General features: G+C 34.7%; 1 protein-coding gene and 1 pseudogene across 1 annotated transcript; both read left to right on the top strand.

Annotated features, from left to right (window-relative positions):
• Positions 1-2,283: 2,283 nt before the first annotated feature.
• Positions 2,284-3,207, top strand: LOC124249876 (olfactory receptor 6C2-like; annotated as a pseudogene).
• A 9,910-nt stretch (positions 3,208-13,117) lies between these two features.
• Positions 13,118-14,068, top strand: LOC124227121 (olfactory receptor 6C68-like). The gene has a single exon (XM_046641013.1). It carries the CDS (start codon positions 13,118-13,120, stop codon positions 14,066-14,068), a length of 951 nt encoding a protein of 316 aa, XP_046496969.1.
• Positions 14,069-26,109: the final 12,041 nt, after the last annotated feature.

Here is a 26,109-nt window from a genome sequence, read left to right as displayed (position 1 = left end):
CATTTTTGTGCCTTTTAAATTTCTTATGTTTAAGGAAAACAATATTTTAAAAATATAAAGCATAAAATTATATTTATTAACACAGCATTTCATAATACACAACACATCTAAATTCTTGTTATTCTTAAGGGAATGTTTCCTATCACCTTCAAGACACCCTTAATCTGGTTAATAGGATATGATAAAGTTAATTGTCCCCCTTACTATTCCATACTAAACAAGAAAATTCTGATCTGAATAATCTCATATCTGGAGACACAGATCCACAAATAATCAATAATCCCAAGGCTCTCTATACCAATATCAAGGCAAATGGCATATTGCAGATGTACCTGAACTAGTCTAGAACTTGGGGTGGTGTATCAAAGCTTACTCTAGATGCAGTGTGGAAAATAGTCTGAAATGTACCATGGAAAGTAATAGACATCAATTTGAGACAGATTTTTTAACCTAGCTGAAAGATTATTTTGTAGGATGAAAATGATGGACTGGTTCATAAACTGATATTGAGGTAGAATCAACAAGAAATGGTAAATGACTGAAAATATGCAATTGGAAAAGAAAAGGGTTCTGGATGAGATCCAAATTTTCTGGTTTAACAATTGAGAGGATTACAGTGTCATTCACTGAAATGCATAATATGAAGGAGTAATAAGTTTTCCATAGCTATATGAGTAAGTACAAGGGGGCAACGAAGGAGGAAAACAGTTCTTTGTTGAGTAGCCAGTGATGACATTCAATTACCATATTATTTTTAACTGCCTATTGGATATTCAAATTAAAATACTTGTTTTTCCTTGATATAATGTGCTGCAATTCCAAGGAAATCTAATCATCTAGATATTATGATATAGAAGGCCATTGGCACCAGGAGAGTCAGTGAAAAGGATGGGACCACAGAGTGGAGAGATAACATAGAACAAAATTGGAGTTGTACCAATATTAATGAAGTACATATAAAAAGAATGCATGAAGAATTCTAAGAGAAGTTGTCATAAATGAAGAGGGAAGCAGAAAATATTGCATCAAAGAAAAGCAATAAAATTATATGGTTTAAAAAATTTCAGGGCCAGTCCCAGCTGCAAAGTGGTTAAGTTCGGTGCACTCCAATTCAGTGGCCCAGGTTTGGTTCCTGGGTGTGAACCTACACCACTTGTCTGTTAGTGGCCATGCTGTGGCCATGGCTCACATGAGAGGAAAAACAGAGGAAGATTGGTGACAGATGTTAGCTCAGGATGAGTCTTCTTCAGCAACACAAAGCAAAACGAAAAGTCCAGCATTGAGAAATGCAACAAAAGAATCAAGACAAGAAACCCATATGTATAATAATTATATACATAATAATTATATAATAATGTCATAATGTTTATATATGATATTTAATCATATATAAATGCATATATATGATAGGAGATGTATCTAATCTTCTCTCATAAGAGATTATGTACATATATATATGTATATCATAGGAAGTAAAGGCATATAATCTCCTGTCATATACATCTCCTCCATTGATATGTATATAATCTCCTTTGTCTTTGACAGTAAAGGTCACATTAGTTACTTGGGCAATGATCCTGTTGATTATTAGTGGAAATAGAAGTCAGAATTCAGTAACCTGTGCAATCAATAATAGGTAAATATGTAGAGAAGATAGCTATGGACGTCATGAAAAATGGAGAGGAGTAAAACAGGTAGTTACAGGAATAAAATACTTTGTCTTTTGAAATTTTATTTAAATTTGACTGTAAAAACCAACTAGTTAGATTGATTTATATATAAGCTAAGTTGAATGAAACTAGAAAAGTAGTTGATGTCTTAGTCCATAAATTGTAGAAAACTGGTTGTAGAACAAAATTGTATGTGTGTGTGTGTATATGTTAAACACTAGAGAAAGGTTTGAAGACAAGATGGTTCTAATAAAAAATGAGATACAGATAAAATAGCAAGGGTCATGTTCTGAATTTTTGAAATGTATTTTTCTTTCTTAATTTTTTAAGGATGTTAGTGCAGAATGAAGAACACAAATTTTCAAGGAGATTATTGGGATTCCTGCAGGAAAATTACAAGGAAGTACCTGGAGCTTAGAGACCTTTTCAGGGGAGATCTTTGTATCTGAGATTTAAAAAGTCCTGGAATCCATAATAAAAAGCAGAAGGGAGCAATTTGGAATAATCTGGTGTTTGCTCTTTCTGGGGTGTTATGATCCTTTTGATGACTGAAAAGAGCTCAGATTCTTTCTCCCTTACTGAATGCGGATTGCATAAAACATCAAAGGTAATAATGAAAAATCACACAGCAATAACAACATTCATCTTGTTGGGACTTACAGAGGATCCACAGCTGCAAGTTATTGTTTTTATCTTTTTATTTCTGACATACGTTATGAGCATAACTGGAAACCTGACCATTATCGCTCTTACCTTGATGGATTCTCATCTTAAAACTCCTATGTATTTTTCCCTTAGAAATTTCTCCATCTTAGAACAGTATACATTCCCAGATTCTTGTACAGCTTATCAACTGGGGACAATACTATTACTTATAATGCCTGTGGCTGTCAAATATTTTTTATTGGACTCTTTGGGGCTAGAGTTTTTTCTCCTGGCAGCCATGTCCTATGACCGCTATGTGGCCATCTGTAAACCCCTGCATTACATGGCCATCATGAACAACAGAGTCTGTGCCATCCTTGTCCTATGCTGCTGGGTCTCTGGGTTGGTGATCATCATCACACCACTTGGTATGGGTTTCCAACTGGAATTCTGTGACTCCAATGCCATTGACCATTTTGGCTGTGATGCAGCTCCACTTCTTAAGATTTCATGTTCAGATACGTGATTTATAGAGCAGACCGTTATTATTTGTGCAGTGTTGACATTCGTTATCACACTAATAGGTGTGATTCTTTCCTACGTATATATCATCAGGACAGTTCTAAGATTCCCCTCTGCTCAGCAAAGAAAAAAAGCTTTTTTCACTTGTTCTTCTCACATGACTGTTGTTTCCATCACTTATGGCAGCTGTATTTTCATCTACATCAAACCTTCTGCCAAAGAGGGTGTGGACATTAACAAAGGGGTATCTGTGCTCACTACCTCTGTTGCCCCTTTACTGAACCCCTTCATTTATACCTAGAGGAACAAGCAAGTGAAACAAGCTTTCAGTGACACAATCAAAAGGATTGCATGTCTTGCACACCAGTAAGCTTGCGGTGAATTTGGTCAGTCTCTGAGTAGAAAAAAATTACTTTAAAATTATTCTGAAAATCCTAAACTTATTTTATTCTTATTAATCTATAACCCAGTCAGGTTAACCTTCTTATAGCCCTTTGAATCTTACTTTGGGAACCCACAATGTACAAGTCATGCCCCTTCTTTCTTTTCAAATGAACCTTTCTTCTCAGGGCAACTTCTCTCATTAAAAGGACATGAGAACATATTTCTAGAAAATAAAAATAAAAATTTTTCCTCACTTATTTCTAATTTTGCACAAGCTAAAAAGAAATTAAATAAAGCACTGATGTCAGCAAGGTGGTGGAATAGGAAACCCCAGGCCCTTGTTTCTCCCATGGAGTCACCACTGAACAACATTATACAAACCAAATTCTCAATGTAAGAACTCCAAAAATGAGATAAATTAGCAGCACTCCAGAAATTGCAAAGCCAAGAAGAGTAGCATTAAAGTGGGAAGAGAAATTCACGTCATTTTTCATCCCATCCCATAGCCCCTCCCCATACTTGGCACTGAGTCCTGGAATCAGGAGAAACTCTCAATTCACAGCTTCTGTCTTGGGAGGTAAACAGATAAGCGGAATGTGCATCCAATATTTGGGCATTTTTAGGGTTACTCAATGAACTGGTCTCTATCTCACTTGTCCTGGAGTGGTAATGAGAAGAGTGGAATATTTTGGATGCCAGGTTAGGGGCTGCTAAGAACAAGGGGAGGTTCTGTGGCTTGTTATAGCACCAGAGAGACTATAGTAACAATGACAGACATCAGCTAGAGTAAGAGATTATGGGCTCCTGAGGAGAAAATGGGCCAAATCTCTTTAGGTAATTACAATCCCAGAGAAGACAAATTCACAGAAAAGATTTGAGAGGTCGTCTGAATCAATAGCCTGGATGATTGGTGAAGTTCATCCTCTTTGCAAAGGCAATTCATAAAGATTGAAAGAGGTGGCTGTTTTTTCAAATATCCAAATTTTAAGAAAGATCATAAGGCATACTAAGGAACAGTGAACCATGGCCCAAAAACCAAATTAACTCTCCAACTAGTGACCCTAGGGAAACAATGTATGAATTATCTAACAAAGAATTCAAAATAGCAGTTTTAAAGATGCTTAATGAGAACAAAGAGGCAGAACTAAATGAAATCAGCAAAAGGATTCATGAACAATATGAGAATATCAACAGAAAGATAGAAACTATTAAAAAAAGAGACCAACAGATATTCTGGAGCTGAATAATATAATGCATTTGAGAAATTTATCTAGAGGAGTTAAATAGTAGTCTTGCTCAAGCAGAAGAAAGAATCAGTGAACTTGAAGACAGTTCATTTGAAATTACTAAGTCAAGGAGCAAAAAGAGAAAAAAAGTGAAGAAAACTGAAGAGAGCATAAAGGACTTAGGAGATGCCATCAAATGGACCAATACACACATTATGAGATTCCCAGAAGAAGAGAGAGATAAAAGAGCAGAGACCCGATTTGAAGAAATAATGACTAAAAATGTTCCAGATCTGAGGAAAGAAATGAATACACAAATTCTAGAAGTTCAAAGAAGTCCCCGTTCAGTAAATCCAAAGAAACCCACAGACATTATAAACCAACTGTCTAAAGTTACAGATAAAGAGAGAATCTTGAAAGCAGCAAGAGAAAAACAATTTCTCAGATTTAAGGGAAATCCTATTAGAGTTTCAGGGGATTTCTCAGCAGAAACCTTGCAGGCCAGAAAGCATTGGGGTAATATATCCAAAGTGCTTAAAGAAAAAGCTGGCAACCAAGATACTGTATCAAGCAAAACTCTTCTTCAAAACTGAAGGGGAAATTAAGAATTCCTCAGACAAGCATAAGCTGAAGCAATTCATGACCACTTGATGTGCCCTACAAGAAATACTAGTGGGAATCCTTAAAGTAGGAGTGGAAGAATTCTAGACAGTAACATGGAACTGTACAAAATTATAAAGTTCTCTGGTAAAGTTAAGTATATAGACAAATATGGAATCCTGTAGTATTGTAATCTTGGTGCATAATTTAGTTTTAATTTTGATTTAGAATTTAAAATGCAAAACAATAAAAATATAAATATATGTAAATAAATATACAATATAGAAAGATATGTTGATGTCTTCTTACTTCTGTAACATAAAGTGGGGGATGGAGATATAAAGGACTAGAGTTTTTGAATGCAATTGAAGTTAGGTTGTTATCAGTTTAAAATTGATTGATAACTGTAAGATGTTTTATATAATCCTCATGGTGACCATAAAGAAGATACTTATAGAACACTCACAAAAGGAAATAAGATAGGAATCAAAGCATGTCATTACAAAAAAATCAATGAAACTCCAAGAAAGTAAGTAATAAAGATAAGAGGGCCAAACAGCTTCAAAACATACCAAAAATAATGGCCAAAATGGCAATAGTATGTCTTTCTTCAGAGGAATTACGTAAAGAGTAAGTGGATTAAACTCCCAAGTCAAGACATAGAATAATATAGAAACATAAAAGAGAAAAGATACTACTTATTAATTACTTGAAATTGACAATTTAAGTAATTACAAGTTGTACAGATGCTAACAATAATAGAAATCATTAGGAATAACTTTATTGAAGTAGAAGAGTAATTACCTAGTTATTTGTTGATGCCATCATTACCCTGACACAAAAACAAGCAAAAATTAGAAGAAAAAAATCTGCATATCAATAGTTTCTCTAAATATAAATGAAAAAAATCTTAACAAAATTTTATAAATGTGATTTCAAAATACATAAACAGGATAATATGACATGATCATGTATGATTTATCCCAGGAATGCAAGATTGGTTTAACATTAGAAAATCAATGTAATTCTCCGTATTAAATGACTAAAACATTTAAAAAACTTTTGATAATCTGAATACATGTAGAAAAATCATTCATTAAAATCCAACATATATTTCTGATAAAAACTATCAGAAAACTAGGGACAGAAGAGAATTTCTTCAACTTGGAAAGGGGGATCAACGAATCACATACAGTTTACGTAATATTCAATGGTGGAATACTGAATTTTTTCTAAGATCAGTACAAAGCATCAGATGTCTAATTTCACCGCTTCTATTCAACATTGTACTGGGGGTTCTAGCTGATGTAATAAGGGAAGAAAAACGTATGCAAGAAAGCTACTATAACTATTTTAACAAATTCACAAGATACAAGGTCAATAAAAAATCAATACTCAGAAAGTTAAATAAATACAATATATAGCATCAAATAATATTAAATACTTAAGGAAAAAACCACCAAAAGGTGTACAATACCTTTATAATGCAACCTATTAAACATTGTTAAAAAACTTTTAGGGGCTGGCTCCATGTGGTTCACTTTGGTGGGCTCCACTTTGGCAGCCCAGATTTTGTGGGTTCAGGTCCTGGGTGCAGGCCTACACCACTTGTAAGTCATGCTGTGGCAGTGACCCAAATACAACAAAAGAGGGTTGGTACACATGTTAGCTCAGGGCTAATCTTCCTCAAGCAAAAAAAAAACAAAACAAAAAACCTTTTGAAAGATCTAAGTAAATTGATAGATATACCATGTTTATGGAACAAAGATTCAGCTCTATAAGTAAAAGAAAAGGAATTCTGACAACCTGAGTGAACTTGGAAGCAAATCCTTTCCCAGTCAATCCTCCAGATGAAAACACAACACATCTCACACCCTGATTGAAGACCCTAAGCAGAAGACTCAGCAAAGACGTGCCAAACCTCCTGACCTACACAAACTGTGAGATAACATGTATGTTGTTTCATGCCACTAACTTTGTGGCAATTTGTTATGCACGAATAGAAAACTAACACAAGCTTTTAGGAAATGTCTACTGCTTTCACTAAAATGCCTCTCTTGATTCTGTTATCAGATTCCTATTTCACGTGGTTATTTCTCAGGAATTTCAACATGGACTTACTAGAAGACACTAATATTGAAATCTTTATCTGTATACACATCTTCATTGTCTGAAAGTTGATACAGATAAAGGCTCAACTGATTAAGTCCTGGAAAATACAATTATGTGGCAAAACAAGATAAAACACTCCTTAAGATTACATTGTCTTAATCATGTGCAAATAAGATAGACATACCTATATAAGGTAATAATGAATGCTATAACAGCAACCTCTATAAATATATGCTTTATTAATCATAATCCTGATCATGTAAATTTTATTATATAATATACGTTACAGAAAAAGTGATCAATAAGATGAGATTCATGGCATTCCAAGAAGAAATCTAAAGTAATTGGGGTAAGGGTGATCATCACTGCTGCCATCAGACAGCAGACAAATAGTCTTCTACAGACATTGTTGTTAATTACGGTCATACAACGCAGGCATTTGCAGAAGGCCACATAAAAATCATAAGACAGGTTTTCTTTCCCTATTTTTTACCTAGGCAATCATTGTGACACATTCACCTGCTTAGCGTTTCTGAGAATGAAAAATTAATGTTAGAGAAGAGGGGCACTGTTATTTCATATACAACTGTGATTCCACAGGGTGTTTGTGACTATCACTTCTACAATAAATGTGCATGGTTCTTATTTTTATTTCATTACTAGTGGAAACAGATATAACCTTAGAGAGCCCAATTAGTTTGTTGTATGAATGGTATCCAATATGTTGTTGTAAAATATTACCCACAAAAATCCTTGAAAGAGCATCCCTGAGGCTGGGAATATGTAGTATTTACATTGATGTGGCAGTGACAGCATCGACTGGGGGTCATTTTACACAGATTGTTTGTGAGCACCCGTAAAAGAAAGGATCGCTGTTACTTACAGATTCAGGGAGAAGTGAGTAACTGGAAAGCTTGAACTATCTTAGACAGTGCCGCATCGTATAGGAATTGAATGTGTCCTAGACAAAACGAGGGTTTAATCATAAAAGCCTCCAAAGTCGAACATATATACTGTGCAATAAAATTTGATAAAATAAAACACACACAAAGCAGTTGTCGGGTCAGCATTCTAAAAGACAAGAAGATGTAATAACAGCACCAGACACAGGGGAGGCTCAAAACGATAAGGGTCACATTATATATCTGACTGCTTTCCATTTTTAAGGCATTTTGGAGAATATAAAAACCCCTTAGTTTCCTTTATTATTTCTTCATAATGTAAATCCCTGTTATTATCAAAATAAAAACATTCTTTTAAAAGTCAAAAATATCACAACACAGAGACAACCAAATAAACAGCTAAAACCTTTTGATATACATTTCTGGCATGGGTACACATATGCGTGTATGACTGTGTGTAGATACATATATACACACTTTGCATTATAATCTAATTGATTTTAAATGAACAATATTTCATTCACATTTTTAATGTGAATATAAATATATCTGTGATGGATAATTTTATATATTAACTTGGTTACACCGCACTACTCAGATATTTGGTCAAAAATTAGTCTAGCTATTACTGTGGAGGTATTTTTTAGACAAGATTAACATTTAAGTCAGTAAACTGTGAATACAGCAGATTATTCTCCATAATGTGGGTGGGCCTTGGCCAATCAGTTGTAGACCTCAAGAGAATAAAAACTGATGGCCTCTGAAAAAGAATGTCTCTCTCTCTCTCTCTTTCTCTCTCTCTCTCCCTCTCTCTTTCTCTCTTTCTCTCTCTCTATATACATATATATATATACTCATATATACTATTATATATAATTACTATATATTGTATAAAATATACGTATAAGACCTGCAGTGATTTTTGTCTGCTTTGTTCACTGCTGTAACATTACCACCTTGAACAGTGCACAGAATATGAGGTTCTCAACTATCGACAGAATAAATTAATGGTTGTATTTTAGAAAATGGGGATAAAATGATAGCTGGAATATACAAAAAAAGAAAGTGAGTTGAATGAGGTGTGGGCGTGTTTATTTGGAATTGTATCTAAACGTCTAATTGCACATTCCTAGCTTTTTTCTCAGGGTCTTGCTCACCTTCTCAATAATCTGTTGCTATAGTGAGGTGGGATTTTCAGGCATTATTCTGTGACAGTTGTAATAATTATTGGAAACAGTTCTTTCCAGGGCCCTCTACAGATGTATCTTTAGACTAAGAAGAACAAAATTATGAACTGAACTGTCTACTGATCTTCTATTTTACTCCAGTTGCAGAGAACTCTGTAGTACAAAGATGCTGAGTCTTTTTCTAAGACCGTGTGTTAAGATTATCTGCCCAATCACATTCATTCTAATGATTTCTTTTTCCATATTGTAACCATATATACTTTTTAATACATTTGGTGGGAAATATATATCGAAAACCACATAAAGGTAAAAATTTTCTACCTACAATTAAAAATGTCTCTTCTGAGAATGGTTCAGTGTATAGGCAGTCATGTGTGCAAAGATATTCATATAAAAACTTTAGAGCAGCATAAAAAAGAAATGTAAACAACTGGAGTTTCCAAAGTGGTGGCACTTATCATCCAAACAAGGTTAAAATTATTTAAATTCAGTCATTAAAATTGCTATAAATCTCTATGTGCTCATAATTACAGACAACCATAACAGATAGGTTGGATGTGAATTGTAGATTACAAGAGTTTTTGCAGGTTCACTTGCATGCTTATGCTTGAGTGGGAAAATCTCTGGCATTACTTATACAAAATAACTTACATCAGTTATCTCTGTGTCATTTTTTCCTGTTTACCTGCATACATTTCATAATATCCGTGAGTTACTTAATTTTAAGGAAGTAGCAAAAAGATTCGTATGCCTGTTTCATTACTTTAGACAATATAGGAGAAAAAAACAAACATTTTATCATTTGACTTATGTTGTCTGGCACCATCATGGTGTGCCTAATGTTATTATTGCATTTTCTTGTCCCTAAGAGCACTGTCCCCATTGTTACCTGTGTAAGGTTGATTGCCCAAGCCTTATATTAATATTCCTTAACGACTTTTAAACACGGGTCTCCAAGGATGCTTTTATTTGCTGACTTCATCGACTCTTGTTATGGGTAGAACACATAAACTAACTAGCCATGATATTAATGCCAAATATTTTTCTTGCCCAATAAATTCAGAGGATCTACTCTCTTTAACCACTCATTAGCCCATGGTATCCCTAGTCCTTTAGATTAGGCATTCCTTTATTTTAGCTGGCAAGAGAACAACAACATATCTTCTTGGTTTAAAATGGCAGAGACCTGCTCACAAAAGCTCTGTAAGGTATGGGAGGGCTCTGGTCATTTCCAGGGACTTTGTAGCTGAGTGTGGTTCCCTGAGAAAAAGCATTCTCATATCTCCACTGGCATATTCCTGGTCAACCTGTGTCTCATGATGAGTATCTACAAGTAAACTGTCAATAGCTGCTGTGAAATATCTTACTACTTAAAGGGTAAGTATGATAATGTTTGCTACTTCAGTTATGTTCACTGTATTTAGGCATGTGAGGAAACGTTATGATATACTTCTCTCCTTGAGTAAACTGACAGACATAAATAACTGATATGGTGGAGACTAATATTATCATTCGTTAGGAATATCCTACAGATATGATATATATCTGAGATAGATATATATATGTGTGTGTGTGTATATATATATATATATATATGAGAGAGATTTTTTTTTCTAGAATGATGGCTCTAGAAAATATTACCAGGCCTGGTTGGGGAAGATTCAGAAATAAAATCTCCCACAAACGTACATATATGCAAACAAATAAAACCCAAGTACACACACACACACATCAATAGCCGACTGACGTATTAACTGAGATTTTATTACTTGTTTCCAATCTTTTGCAAAATTAAAATATTTTATGAAAGTTAAACTTAGTAGGATTAAAGTGGGATTTATTCAACATGAATATGTTGGCATTATTAAATGTTTAATATTTACGTAAGACTGGATTCAGGTAAAAGCAAGATACTGATTATGGAAAATGAGATCTGAGCAAAGCTGAATCTAGTGTCTAGAGAACTACTGGGTGGTGAATGGAGATGGTGAAAAAGAGGAAAACAGGACAGAGTTTCTCAGTGTGAGCTAGAGACACTTTCTGATGATAAAGTTCTGCTCAAGAGAGTACTATCTTTCTATCAAAATTTACCCATCTGAGCCTCAATTAGTCTCCCTGCCCTATGATGATGTCTGCCTACCACGGAGACTTCACTCAATGTACTGGGCCTGTAGTAGCAGAAGACAGGGTTCACTTGATTAGACAAAAGAGAGAAAAACATTGTTCAAAGCTCTGATAGTAAACATATCAAATCTTTCCAAGGGCAATATTCTAAAACCACAAGAAAATGGCTTATTCTTAGAAGATCTCTTTTGCATTTAGTTAAAGTGAGACAATTTGGAACTGTGAAGACATTGTTTACAAGTCAGAAAAATGTGATTATCTATCAATATAACTGGAATACATGCAAAATAATTCTCATTTAGCTATTGATCTTAACCCAGAATAATATGGTCCCTAGTCTTCAGTCTTAATATCTCACTGAAAAAAATATTGCGTAAACATGGTGGGATCAATATACCAACAGCGATAAACAATAAAATGGAAAATCAGTCAGTTGCACCTTGGCAATTTTTAATCTTCATCAACTATGATATTACACATAAATTGAGTGATTACTTGAATGGCAAACATTTATTTTTTGCCCTCAACAGTCACCAGTTGTATCAACATAATTACTAATTACTGCCCCTCTTTGCTTCTCAAGTGTCTTGGTTTGACAATAAATTATACAATAACGCTACCTTTGTTTTAATTACCAATGGAAACACTTTGTTTTCATAAAACCAAAACATTCAGGTAAATGGGTTTATAAGTGTATATTATTTTTATGATAATATTGAGGTAAGTCATATGGAGATACATAATGGAGTGCTTTAAAAAGGCCATGGAGGTTGAAAGCCAGACAGTAACAATCAAGAAATGAATGCAAAATGTAAAAATAGAAGCAAAGAATGTGGACTTGAAAGAAATGAGAAAGGAGGAAATACAGAGTCATGGTGAGGATATTCAACAACTTTTGTCTTGACTTTTTCTCCATAACACGTTGTATAAATGTGTTTCAATCTGAATGGCTAAATGAAAGCAAGAAAGTATAGATTTTATGCTCTTCAGAAGTTCATTCATTATAAGCAACATTACCTCACAATGTGATAAAAGAGTACAACAAAATAATCAGATTATACTACACAGTATTATCCAAAGAGTCAATATAACATATAGATGATGAAGCTTAGCAGAGACTTGTAAACTTACACATTTGGATGTTATAGAGTCAAAACATGTTTGCACCTTATAGTGAATAATCAATAATTAAAAACAAGATAAATATAAAATTTCACAGGCAATTTGAAATGCCTTACTTAAAGCCTTGTCTGAAACTTTATTTTGGAGTTTTAATAGTCACCAAACTTTAAAGCGAAGGAATGAAACTATAGTGAATATTTTTAAAATTTAACTTATGGGTTGAAGGAAAACATTTGGCAGTATAACAACTAGCTATAATAGGTAAAATGAGAAATAAACATAATATAATTTTAAAATGCATAACCCAGGGTAGGAATTAAAATGCTTAATTCATTATAAATTAATTACAGGAGATTAATAAAGGGAAAGTTACACTATAATTCAATAACAAACATCTATAAAATAATTTAATTTGGTCATTATGTATAAATTTATTGGGGAGCTCAGCTCACTCTAAAATAGGATCTGTGTTCCTCAGATCGACAAGTGAAACTCATAGACGTTAGATGAGTTGAATATGCAAAAAAAGTGTTCATCATCAAGCGATTTTGTCATTGAATTCTGCAGTTCAAATCTCTTTGACATTTAATGTAGATTTGGCAAAATCCAGAAATCAATAAGAAATGAGGAACTACACAGCACTAACAGCATTCATCCTTCAAGGACTGACGGAAGATCCTCAGCTGCAGGTTTTTCTTTTTCTTTTTCTATGTATCACCTACATTTTCAGCGTAACTGGAAATCTGACCATCATTACTCTAACCTTGGCGGATCCCCACCTTAAAACTCCCATGTATTATTTCCTCCAAAATTTCTCGATCTTAGAAGTCTCATTTACAACCTTCTGTATTCCAAGATTCCTATACAGTATGTCAACTGGGGACAAAACGATTACTTATAGTGCATGTTTCATTCAACTGTTTTTTATAGATCTCTTTGGGGTAACTGAATTTTTTCTTTTGGCTACTATGTCATATGATCGCTATGTGGCCATCTGCAAACCCTTGCATTATATGACAATCATGAACAACAAAGTGTGCAAAACAATGATTATCTGCTGTTGGATGGTAGCACTTATGATCATCTTACCTCCACTTAGCTTAGATTTTCATCTGGAATTCTGTGATTCAAATGTCATTGATCATTTTGCCTGTGATGCATCTCCTATCCTGAAGATCTCATGCTCAGACACATGGTTACTTGAGCAGGTAGTTATAGCCTGTGCTGTGCTGACCTTCATCAGCACTCTTGTATGTGTGATTCTCTCCTACTTATATATCATAAGGACAATTCTAAAATTCCCTTCTGTTCAACAAAGGAAAAAAGCTTTTTCTACCTGTTCTTCCCACATGATTGTAGTTTCCATCACCTATGGCAGCTGCATCTTCATCTACATCAAACCATCTGCAAAAGAAGAGGTAAACATTAACAAAGGTGTGTCATTGCTTATTTCTTCTGTATCACCAATGCTGAATCCTTTTATATATACTCTGCGAAATAAGCAAGTTAAACAAGCTTTTAATGACTCACTCAAAAAAAGTTGCATGCCTCTTGAAACGGTAATATGTACTTAACTTCATAAACCAACTCAAAAGATGCACATCTACTTTATATTTTACACAAAGCTAACAACCAATATTGCAATTTTTGACCTCATAGCCATTTAATCATAATTTTCCATTAAATTCATTTACTAAAGAACTAATTATTGAGCATTGCATTATGATAGACAAAATATATCACTTTTAATCCTTTAACCAGAAACTACCATGAGTAAGTCACTCCTTTTCCTTGTTTTCAGATGATTTTCCCAAATAATTTTATAATATTGGTGTTGAGAAGTCATTCTTAAGCAAGACAAAACTTCCTTCCTCCATTAAAAGATTGACAGTTTTAACTAACAAAGTTTAAAATATCTATAGCAAAATAAAATTTAGAGACAATTATTAAAAAAGAAATATAAGTAAAAGAATAGTTTTATGGCACAATTAACATGAAAGACCTAATACCATAAACATATAGGAAGCTCCTATGAATTAATAAAATTATAATTTAAGTATGAGGATAATAATTAGATATTTAATTCATTTAAAAATAAATGAAATTACCTACAACAATAGGTAAGGATGCACCACTGCATTATAGTTATAGATTTGAAAATTAAAAGCATGCATATCTCACCATTTCATGTGCGCAAACTAAAATTTTTTACTATCTTCAGTGTTTCCTAGTATGCAGTAAAACAGACACCTTAATGCATACTTTGTTTGAAAACACTGTAATTATTTATCAAAAGTATATATATTGTTTCACCTAGAAAATCTACGTCTTGGAATTTATACCAAAATTGCCAGTAAGCCTAAAAATATATTTATAACCCTGTTCATTGCAGTCTTTTGGTAATAATAAAAGACTGGAAACAATCAAATGGGCATTACTTGGCAATATGTAAGTCAATTAGGGAATTATGGCATAAGATGTAGTATTTAGCAAATGATATAGACCTTCATATTATAATGGAAATATTTTCAAATATGCATATTTTAAAAACAATTTTCATGATACTGTATGTCATTATGCCACTTATGAAAAAGAAAATTTTATTTTCATCATAAGTATATGAAGGAGGATGATACATATTTTAGCCACCCCCTTCCCACACCTGAGCTCCAAGTATAATAGTCATGGCACACAGTGGAAACGAAGTACATATTTAGTTAGCGAATTAATGAATGATGAATAGATAATTGCCTATACGAAAAGTTGGGTAGGTGAATGGATTATTACCATTTAAGCAGATATAAAATGTAAAGATAAACACCATATGATGTATACCAGTCATCTTGGGAGAAGCATGAGCAATGTAAAAGTCAACAGGAACAGTCACCTTTTCCCTAAGCCCATGTTTGTTTGTTTCTATAGGGGATATTTGATGAATATCTCTTGTTTTGTCGTTCAGCCTTCATTCACCTTTGGGAATGGAGGTAAAACACCCAGTAAACCACTTTGTTGAACTGATGGTTTTCACGAAAATTGTCTCCATCCCAAATTTCATTGGTGAGCTCTGTATCCCAAACTAAGTTATTATTGCACCCATGGTGATTAATTCAGGACTGTGATCTAAATTAAGTCAAACAGACTTAATCAAGACATTTTCTGGAAGTCTGATACACCGAATGTACATTCTGCCTCTGATATGGTGTGAAAAAATAATATCTGAAACTGCTATATTTACAGTTGCTACCAGAAAACGAACTACCCTGGTTATCAAACCAGGACACAGATAAGTAAGTCACAGAGAGATGGAGACATGCCCTCACTCCATCATGGACCTCTCCATCAAACCATGAGAGAGGTTAATTCCACTAGTTATGGAAACTAAGCCAACAATTTCTGTGGTATGTGTGTATATTTATTTGTTTATTATACCAATTTAGATTGCTGTTAATTTCAAGCAAACGATTCTTATTCACAAATGTTTGCTACCAAGAATGGAAGAAAGAAGCAACCGATCTGAAATTTGTAAGTGTCCAAAACAAGGTAAGAAAGGAGAAATTTAGAAATTCATGTTATACAGTAGTGAATGAATTAGTTAACTGCAACCAGGTTTATGGTGAGAATTCAGGACTTGTTTCTAGCACAACCTGACCAAATTGACAATTCACAGAATTATGAACAAACAAATGGTTTTTAGTTTAAAGCCTAAGTTTTAGGGTGATTTGTTATGTAGCAAAAGCTAAGTAATCCAGAAACTGACACTAAATAATGTAAGCAGAGAAGAGATTTACCAGAAAATATGAATATTCTGACAACTTTGATGAGTCAGGCCTGGAATGTGATTACGAGCAGAGAGAGGCTAAGCAGTGGGAAGTCTATCCAGAAGGCTATGGATACTGGCCAATGTCCTCTTGTGCTAAAAACAACTTTCATTTTATGCCACTGCCATTGAAACCAGGCACTGCTATTACATGTTGCCAGTACTGATAGGCATATCTAATCTCACCATCTCTTCATTTTTGAATCACCCATTTAAGATGCGAGGTACCAGTTTTAAGAATTCAATGCGCTGATTTAAGATCATGTATCCATGACCTGAATTCTTGATGGGCTATAAAGATGGTGTATCCCCTCCTTTGGTTCCTGCACAGGGGACATGACCTTGGAACTTATCAAAACTCACATAATAGAGTATTAAAAGTGAATAAAATAGACAGGAAAAATTATTTAAACACAATTCATGGCAGAGAATCCTTTTTATGTTCTAAAATCTTTATAAATCACATAAATAGACCTCCAAAATTATGTTCTCACCCACAATAATGCAATTATGCTTTACCAGAGCTGTACTTGCTTAAGGCAGGAATTTAGGAATTGACCGTAAAGGAGCATAGGGAAATTTCTGCAGTGCTGGAAATGTTTTATATCTTGCTTGGTATGAAGGCTTCTCAAGTGTATAAGTTTGTCAATACTCATCAAAAATGTATATTTAAAATGTGTGCTTTTTATTAACGTAAATTAAACCTTATAAAGTTGATGAAAGCAATAAAAATATATGCTTTTATACATTTATTTGTGTTTGTATATAATGCTTCACAAATGAGTATTTCTGGTGTGTAAACAGACTTAAGAATCCACTCATCTTTACCCCAAGGGATAAAATCTAATTATCAAACTTAGTGTACCCATCCCATTCAAATTTCATGATCTTTAGATGATCCACGTTCTTTCTCTGATTCTTTCATAATCCTAACTCAATGTTATGCAAATTTGGGATGAAATTATGAAGTAATTACCAAAAGCAACCCTTTAATAAATATAAATTTTCATGAAACAGAGAGAAAGAGAAAAGAAGATCAAGGTACCTAATCACAATTCTACACGTTATATTCATATTTTCTCTATACTACTACTTATGCACATTCCCATTTCCTTCATCTAGCATCTTCTCAGTTTTTTATACTTGGTTAGGTAACCAAGTCCCTCATTACTGAGGAATCTCATCCTTTGTTGATCTTGTTTGTGCTGAATTTAAGCTGCTCTCCATTACGTGTTTTTCAATCCATATATCATCCTGCTCTACTGTAGCAGCAAATGAATATATTTTCACTTCATAGTCAAATTGAGCAGCCCCAGTCAGCATGTTAACCCATTTCCTTTCTCATGTTTATCAAGTAGCATTCAACATGCAAAGCAGTCATTGTACAATACAATTAATGGATGTTATAGTCTCTATTTAAGATAATCCTCCTCTACATATAAAAATATTTGCTCAGGTGAGCAGAGTAGTGCAAGATGTAAATGTCACAGAAAGACTCTTAAATGTCCCCCAAGGGTCCCTGCCTTTTGGAATACCCAGCCTTGTGCAATCCCCTCTTCTTGAATGAAGAATGAAATAGAAATTTGCATTTAACTAACAGAGTAAGGCAAAGGTGATGCAGTGTTACCTCTGGAATTAGATTACAAGAGATTGCAAACTCCATCTTGCTATCAGACGTTCTCTATTGCCTTCTTATATTTCACCCTTTGATAAACCAAGTGGCCATGATGGAGAAGCCCATGTAACAAGGAACTCAGGGTGACCTCCAGCCAATAGTCAGCAAGGAATTGAAGCCCTCAACCCAACAACCAGCACAGAAGTGAATCATGCTAACAATCATGTGAGACTGAAAGAGAATTCTTTCCCAGTGGATCCCTCAGATGAGACTTCACCTGTGAGGATCTAGCTCAGCCGTGTCTGGATGGCTGACACAAAGAAACTCTGACATAATAAATGTGTGTTGTTTTGAGCCCTTAGGTTTGTGGTAATTTTACACAGAAATAGATAACTAATATGTTAACCCTAAAACTTGTTAGAGGGTAATTGTGTACAAAAATGAAATACACAATCACCTTCTAATTTTTCATTCTCTAATCCATATTAATCAATGAAAAATTTAGGACATCAGTGGCTATTTGTTCAGAACATAAAGTACATCCTGCAAGGCATTACTGAAGCTCACAATGTACAACTACCATTTAAAGATTGACAGACCAATCCATCATTCTGCATGGCCCAATATTTCTATATGTTATGGAACATAATAACCCTCGTGAACATCTGTGACATTAACCTATTTATTGCCTTACTTCTTTTGCTAAAATATGCATAACTATAAGTGTGTAAATATGCACACTTATCTGCCGTTCTCATAACTCTTATCAAGCTGGATTTCCTGTCTACTCATACTTACTCTACTCTGGATCGTAAATGTAATGGAGATCATCTTTTGTATGCCCAATTCTTGAATGTTTTATGCCTGGCACCTGGACAAGTATTAGTTACACAATACATAATTTTCCGTCATGGTGATTTGATACTTTGGACAATGCAAAATGAGAATTTTTTTGTGAAGATAAAAAATACAAAAGTAACATTTGACATTAATCTGTGAACAAAATATAAAAGAAAGGTGTGGCTAACAGTAACTGTCCTGTTAAAATATTTATTTTTAAATTTCTGAATGAAATAGTCAGAATTAAAGCTGAAACATTGAAAATTTTTAATACTGATAAACCTGACAATAACCCTACAAGTTATATTTATAGTCATAATTTATATGTGGAGAAATCAAAGTTTACACAAGAGAACTATTATTAGAAAATGGTAGTACTAGGATTCAAAACCAGTTTATTGAATTTGAAAGGGTCTGTATATTTCAGTATTTGCAAATGCTTCTCCAGAGAAATTCAGATGATTTCAAGCAACATCCCTGAAAATACCTACCAGTACAAAAATCGAGCAAGATTTTTATCATAAACAATGTACAAAGATAAACATAAAATATTATGCATTTACACACATTTACATTATTAATACAATGTTGGTAAAAGTGATATTAATTATTATAATTGTATAATATACTATAAAACTATAAGATTAAATTTTTAAAAATTTGATTACCAATATATGATATTAAATAACAAATATAAATGGCAAAAAGAAGTAAAAGCAAGATAAGAGGATATGAGAAAAAAGGGCTATATAATCTGAGATCTTAAGACTCATTGAGAAAAGTTCAACTCCAAGAGTTGTATTTATGTTACTCTTCTATTCTCCTATGCCAGAGCCTCCTTATGTGAGTCCATTAAGACACTAGAGGTGCATCCACAGTGTTGCAAATAGCAAGATTTCTTTCTTTTTCACGGCTAAATAATATTCCATTATAATATATTGATATGTATGTTCCATACACATATAACATTTTCTTTATCCATTCACCCATCAATGGACACTTAGGATGTTTCCATATCTTAACTATTGGAAATAATACTGCTAGGAACATGGGGATGCATATATCTTTTTGAGTTAGTGTTTTTGTTTTCTTCGGATATATACCAACAAGTAGGATTGCTGTATCATATGGTAGTTCTCTTTCAAATTTTTTGAGGAATCTCCATAGTTTTCCATAATGACTGTAACAATTTACATTCCCACTAACAGTGTACAAGAGTTCCCTTTTCTCCACATCCTTGCCAGCACTCATTATCGCTTATCATTTTGATGATAGTCATTCTAACAAGAGTGAGATGGCATCTCATTATGGCTTTGATTTGTATTTTCCTGATGATTAGTGATGTTGAACACTTTTTTTGTATCTATTGGCCACTTGAAATATATATATATATATATATACACACAGACACAGACACAGACACACATCTATCTATCTATATATATGTTTATGCTCATCTAACAACAGCTGAATACACATTCTTATCAAGCACACATGGAACATTCACCAAGATAGATCACATTCTGGGCCACAAAATACTTCTTGAAAAATTTAAGAGAATGGAAATCATACAATGTCTGCTCTGGAGTTAAACTAGAAATTGATATAGAAAGATAACTGGAAAATTCAAAATCTCAAAATCTTAGACAACACACTTCTAATTAACAGATGGGCCAAAAAGGAATCTTAAAATATTACGAACTAGGGCCAGCCCAGTGGCACAGCAGTTAAGTTCGCACGTTCCGCTTCAGCGGCCCAGGGTTTGCTGATTCGGATCCCCGGTGTGCACATGGCACCACTTGGCAATCCATGCTGTGGCAGGCATCCCACACATAAAAAATGGAGGGAGTTGGGCACGGATGTTAGCTCAGGGCCAGTCTTCCTCAGCAAAAAAGAGTAGGATTGGCAGCAGATCCTATCTCAGGGCTAATCATCCTCAAAAAAAATATATTATGAATTAAATGAAAATAAAAACACAACTCATCACAATTTATGGGATGCATAAAAAGCAGTGCTTGGAGGGAAATTTATAGCATTTAATGCATATATTACAAAAGAAGAAAGATCAAAAGTCAATATCTAAGTTTCCACTTTAGGAAAAATATAAAAATAAGAGCAAATTAAATCTAAATTAAGCAGAAGAAAAGAAATAATAAGAATTAGAGGAGAAATCAATGAAATTGTAAACAGGAAATCAATTGAGAAGGTTAATGAAAGCAAAAGTTGTTTCTCTGAAAAGATCAATAAAGTCAATTAGTCTCTAGCCAGGCTAACTAAGAAAAAAAAGAGAGACACAAGTTAACAATATCAGAAATGAAAGAGAGTGTATCACTAAAGATCCCATGGAAATCAAAAGCATAATAAAGGAATACTATACACAATTATATGCCCACAGATTTGATAACCTGGATGCAGTGGACCAATTCCTTGAAAAACACAATCTGACAAAACTTACATAAGAAACAACAGATGATCTGAATAGGCCTATAACCATAAAAGAAGTTGAATAATAATTAATAACCTTCCAAAACTGAAAGCTCCTTGCCAAGATAGATTCACTGGTAAATTAAACCAAATATTTAAGAATGAAATTCTGCCTATTCTCTACAATCTCTTTCAGAAGATAGAAGTAGAATGAATACTCCCTAAGTCACCCCATGAGGACAGTATCACCTTAATAGCAAAATCAGACAAAGATATTACAAGAAAAGCAAACTACAGACCAACATTTCTCATGAACACAGATGCAAAAATCCTCAAAATCAAATCAAATCAAATCAGATTCAAAAATGTATACATACATTCCTTTTGGGAATACAAAGTGGCTTTTCATACAGCCACTTTGGAGGACAGTTTGGCAGTTTCTTTTATGGCACAATCGAGCAATTACACTCCTTTGTATTTGCCCAAAGGAGTTGGAAACATGTTTGCACAAAAACCTGCACACAGATCTTTATGGTGGTGTGGGGACCTGGAATTGGCCACCCCAAGATATGTCTCTTTGGCATCAGGATTATTTGAGGCTGATTGCTTTTGATAAACTGGGACAGGGAAGGAGGCTCTGAGGAACGGAACTCGCCCTTTGTTAGGACACTTACATTTGTAAGGTAAATCTCTATCTGTAAAGGTGCCTCCCTCTCTGTGCCAGGAAGAAGAAAGGAGATGACCTTCTCTCTAGAAACTCTTAATCAATGCCAAAGGCAAGGACTTAAATCTACATTTTATTGTGCTAGTCTGGTAACCTCCTGTAACCGACTTCCCTCCCCCTCCCAACTTTGGCATTTGTTTAAGGATTAAGCATCTTTCCTTAGACTAGGAACTGATTGCTGCGCTCACCTGTGACCACCCAGCTCCAGACAATCCACTAGCCTCCTGCTACGCCTTCTGAGATAGCAGACCACTACCTGCTGTGTCCATCAAGCACTGTGCCGACAGGACAATCTTGTGACTATTGTGGGAGGGACATTTCAATCACATGTGAAACACCCTGTTTGGGGGTATATAACCACTCTGTGCACCCCACTTCTTCGGTGCCCTTTCTTCCTTCAGGAAGAAAGGCCCCGGGCCATGGTTCCTCATAAAGCTTTGTTTAATTTTCTCTTGCTATTCTGTCTCATGTGAATTTAATTTGTTCTCCAGCCAGAAGAACCCACATTTGGGAAGAGGAAATGTTTTCCTCCCCTACAGTGGCTTTGTTCATAATTGAAAAAACTTGAACGCAACCAAGATGTCCTTCAGTAGGTGAATGGATAAACTGTGATACATCTAGACAATAAAATACTATTCAGTGCAAAAAAGAGAATAAACAAACTACAATTATATGCCACAACATGGATGAATGTCACCAATGTAATGTTGAAAAAAAGAAGCTAAACACTGTTTGTTGTTTACAGACACTGTATGCGAAGGAGTGTACAGCTAAACACTGTGCACTAAACATAAACTGTATGTTTAAACAAAGTATAAACGTTATATTTACACAATGATTTACATTATCCACTTATAAAATGAATACGTATAATGTTCAAAAACATTTAAAGTAGATTAATGCAACCATTAAAGTCAAGACTATTGCCACCGTTAGACACGTTTTCCTGGGTGTTAATGGGGATCCTGTGGTAACATTCTGTCTCTTGATCTAGTTTTAGTAACATAGATGTGCCCAGTGTGTAAAAATTCATTAAGCTGTACATTCAGGATTATGTATTATTCATTAAATATACTATCCCTCAAAACTGTTCATTAAAAATGACAATAATGACCTTTCCTCAATTCAGTGAGAAGAGTGTTATGGCATTGATTTTATCCAAAATTTAAGGATGCAAAAACAGAAATCTTACATAGATTCTTCTAGATAATAAAAAATGAAATTATTTGTACAACATTCACCTAATGTCATGAAAGCAGTTTAAGGTCGATATTGAAACCTGTCTAGTATAATACAATGAAGAAATAATGTGGGAAATCTCACACGTGGTCACATATGAGCAGCAGAAGGGAAATTGTTCAAAAATGGCAGCAGAAATAGTAAAACAAAAAATTTATTGAAGGTCTTTGAGCAGTCACAAATCCTAGCAAAACAGAAAAATTTCCTGGGCCAGGCAATTTTAGTACAGTGCTTAGAATGCAAAACTCTTTTTTTTTTTTTAAGGAAGATTAGCCCTGAGCTAACATCTGCTGCCAATCCTCCTCTTTTTGCTGAGGAAGACTGGCCCTGAGCTAACATCCGTGCCCCTCTTCCTCTACTTTTTATGTGTGGGACGCCTAGCACAGCATGGCTTGTCAAGCGATGCCATGTCCTCACCAGGGATCCAAACTGGCGAACCCCAGGCCACCGAAGTGGAATGTGCGAAATTAACTGCTGCACCACCAGGCTAACCCGACAAGACTCTTAATGTAACCAAAAGTAGTTCATAGTCTACCTGAAAAAGGATAAGTGGGAAGGAAAAGGATGAAAACTTGTACCAGGCTGCACCAGGAGAGCATCAAGTCTGGAGGGACAAGGCTGACTCTGGTCTCATCTTATCAAGAGTGATGAAAACCTAAGCTAGAATTGTCCCTTGTCAGACTTGCCTGTGAGAGAGTGTGTGTATGTGTCTGAGTGTGTGTGTCTCCGAGTGTGCGGATGGGAGTAGGGTGAAGATCGCTGACACGTGAGAGCAAGGACAGAAATGTACGCACCTCCTCACCAGTTAATGCTTTTCAAATTGCAATTTCCTCAAGGGTCTATCATAAAGAAATATCAGAAAAGGAAGTGTGTAATTGTCATGACATATTTTTCCATCTTCTCTAACTAGAGGCAGAGGGTGAGTGCAGTCAGTTTTAAAATCTGGATCTCAGGTCATTATAATTGATATGTAGGAAGGTAACCAACAATCATTTCTGATATGTGGTTATTCTGAAGGAACATGAAGTTAGAATTTTCCTGCCGTGGTCACTTTATCCTTTCTAAGACCAGCCATAAACATCAATTGAGGAGACAGTTACTACTTAAGAGACAAAATATGAAGGATAGTGGAAAAGATACTTCTACCTAAAAATGTCCACTAGTGACATAGAAATAACATAATACTCATATGAGAAATTATCTTACAGTGAATGTGACCTTACTATCCACTTGTTTTGTAAATCCTTTCTGCCACGTTCAGGTAGGGTGGGGGGGCTTGGCTGGCAGAGTGCCATGCATTTAGAGTCTTTTTTGAACCTCAACTACTCCTGTCCATGGGCTGCCTCTGTCCTAAATGAAGACTGAATGTGGTTTGTTCCAAATATAACCAAGGTCAAAGTGTCTGAAATATATAAAAGAATGCACTAAATAGGGAGTCAAATGAAGGAAAAGAACTGAATCTCAATGATTCTTAGCGCTCTCAAAGTGACAGTGATAGTATGTAGCTTTGCGTAGGTCAAGCAGTCAAGGACTGCCTGTTAATGTTAATTGAAAATACTATCTGTGAGCTGAGGGTTGTAAAATTTATAATTTATTTAACTAAATTGTTTCAAATTTTAATTGATCCAAACCAATGCCATTTAAAAAGTAACTTTTACAATATCAGGGCAACCAAAAAAAGCAGGTGACATGGTTGCTGGGTGACAAATATCAAAACAAAGGAACATTATATCCAAAAGACTGCCACCCCAGGTTTAGCTGCAATATTGAAAGTAATGTTGATGTAACAAATTTTATGAATTAAGATTATATTAATTAACGATTTCATTAAATTAATGAACATTCAAATGCTAATGTGATTTATTTCACAAGTCATTCCAATTAATATTGGAGATTAAGAGTCTTTATAAGAAGAAGCAGACAATAATTTCAGAGCCAAGGAACTTGTTAGGAGACAGCGAGCAGGAGTGAGAATGACAATGGCAAGTATGAAGATAGAATGTATTCTAAAACAATGGGAAGAAAGAGAGAAAGGAAGAAAAGGAACGGGGGTGGGGAGGGAGAAGGGAAAATTAGGAGTGCAGAAATAAATCTGACCTATCACTTAATTTGTGCTATCAAAGTCTCCCTTGTGTGCTCTCACAGTACTTAGCAAGATACTTTCTCTCCAGTAAACCATTTCTCCTGTAGGCAGAGGAGAATTTGCCTGTTCCATAATCTTGACGGTCAACCCTGTATAATGAATGCACTTTGCTAACTTGGCTTATGCTGGCAGGTGACACTGCCAACGTTAGTAGAAAGAAAAGAGCCTAGAGAAACTGAGTGAACTTAGGAAAACATGAATATCAACCAACATAACCAAGAGTGATTGTCAAGGAATAAACAAGGAATAATCATTGCCCCCAACCCGAAGTTACATTTTCTCTGTTGTCTCATATTACTGTGTCACTGAGCATGCGAGAAAATGAAATACCATTTCCCACTAGTAGCCTGAAATTCCTTGAGGGAAATTCATGGTTGGATCTCCAGTCTCTGATATTATGCTCTGAAAACAACAGGTGCTCATTAAATATTTATTTGAATGAAGGAATGTTGATTATTTGCTGGAGTGATAGGGAAGAACAGAATTAGTAACCTAATTCATTTTTGATTCTCAACTGGAAATACACACGTTGGATACAATTGGGGGCGGTAAGGTTTTTCCACAAACCTCTGGTTATGCCTAAATTGCTCATTGAATGATTATTTCCCCCTAATAAAATACAAAGACTCATTTATGGGGCAATATATTCCATCATTAACTACTGGTATCCCCAGTGAGAATGCATTTACCAGATCTCTTTTACAGGATGGTGAGTAGCTGCTTACAATATGAATCCAACAGAATGCAAGTTCTCATATGAAGGAGGGGTGATCTCCGTGAGTGATCTCCACCAATCTACCTCATGGGAATCTT

Source organism: Equus quagga, chromosome 1, assembly GCF_021613505.1.
Source record: "Equus quagga isolate Etosha38 chromosome 1, UCLA_HA_Equagga_1.0, whole genome shotgun sequence".
NCBI classification, from domain to species: Eukaryota; Metazoa; Chordata; class Mammalia; order Perissodactyla; family Equidae; genus Equus; species Equus quagga.
The sequence above is the reverse complement of the archived record's forward strand: the minus strand, read 5'-3'. Positions and strand labels throughout refer to the sequence as shown.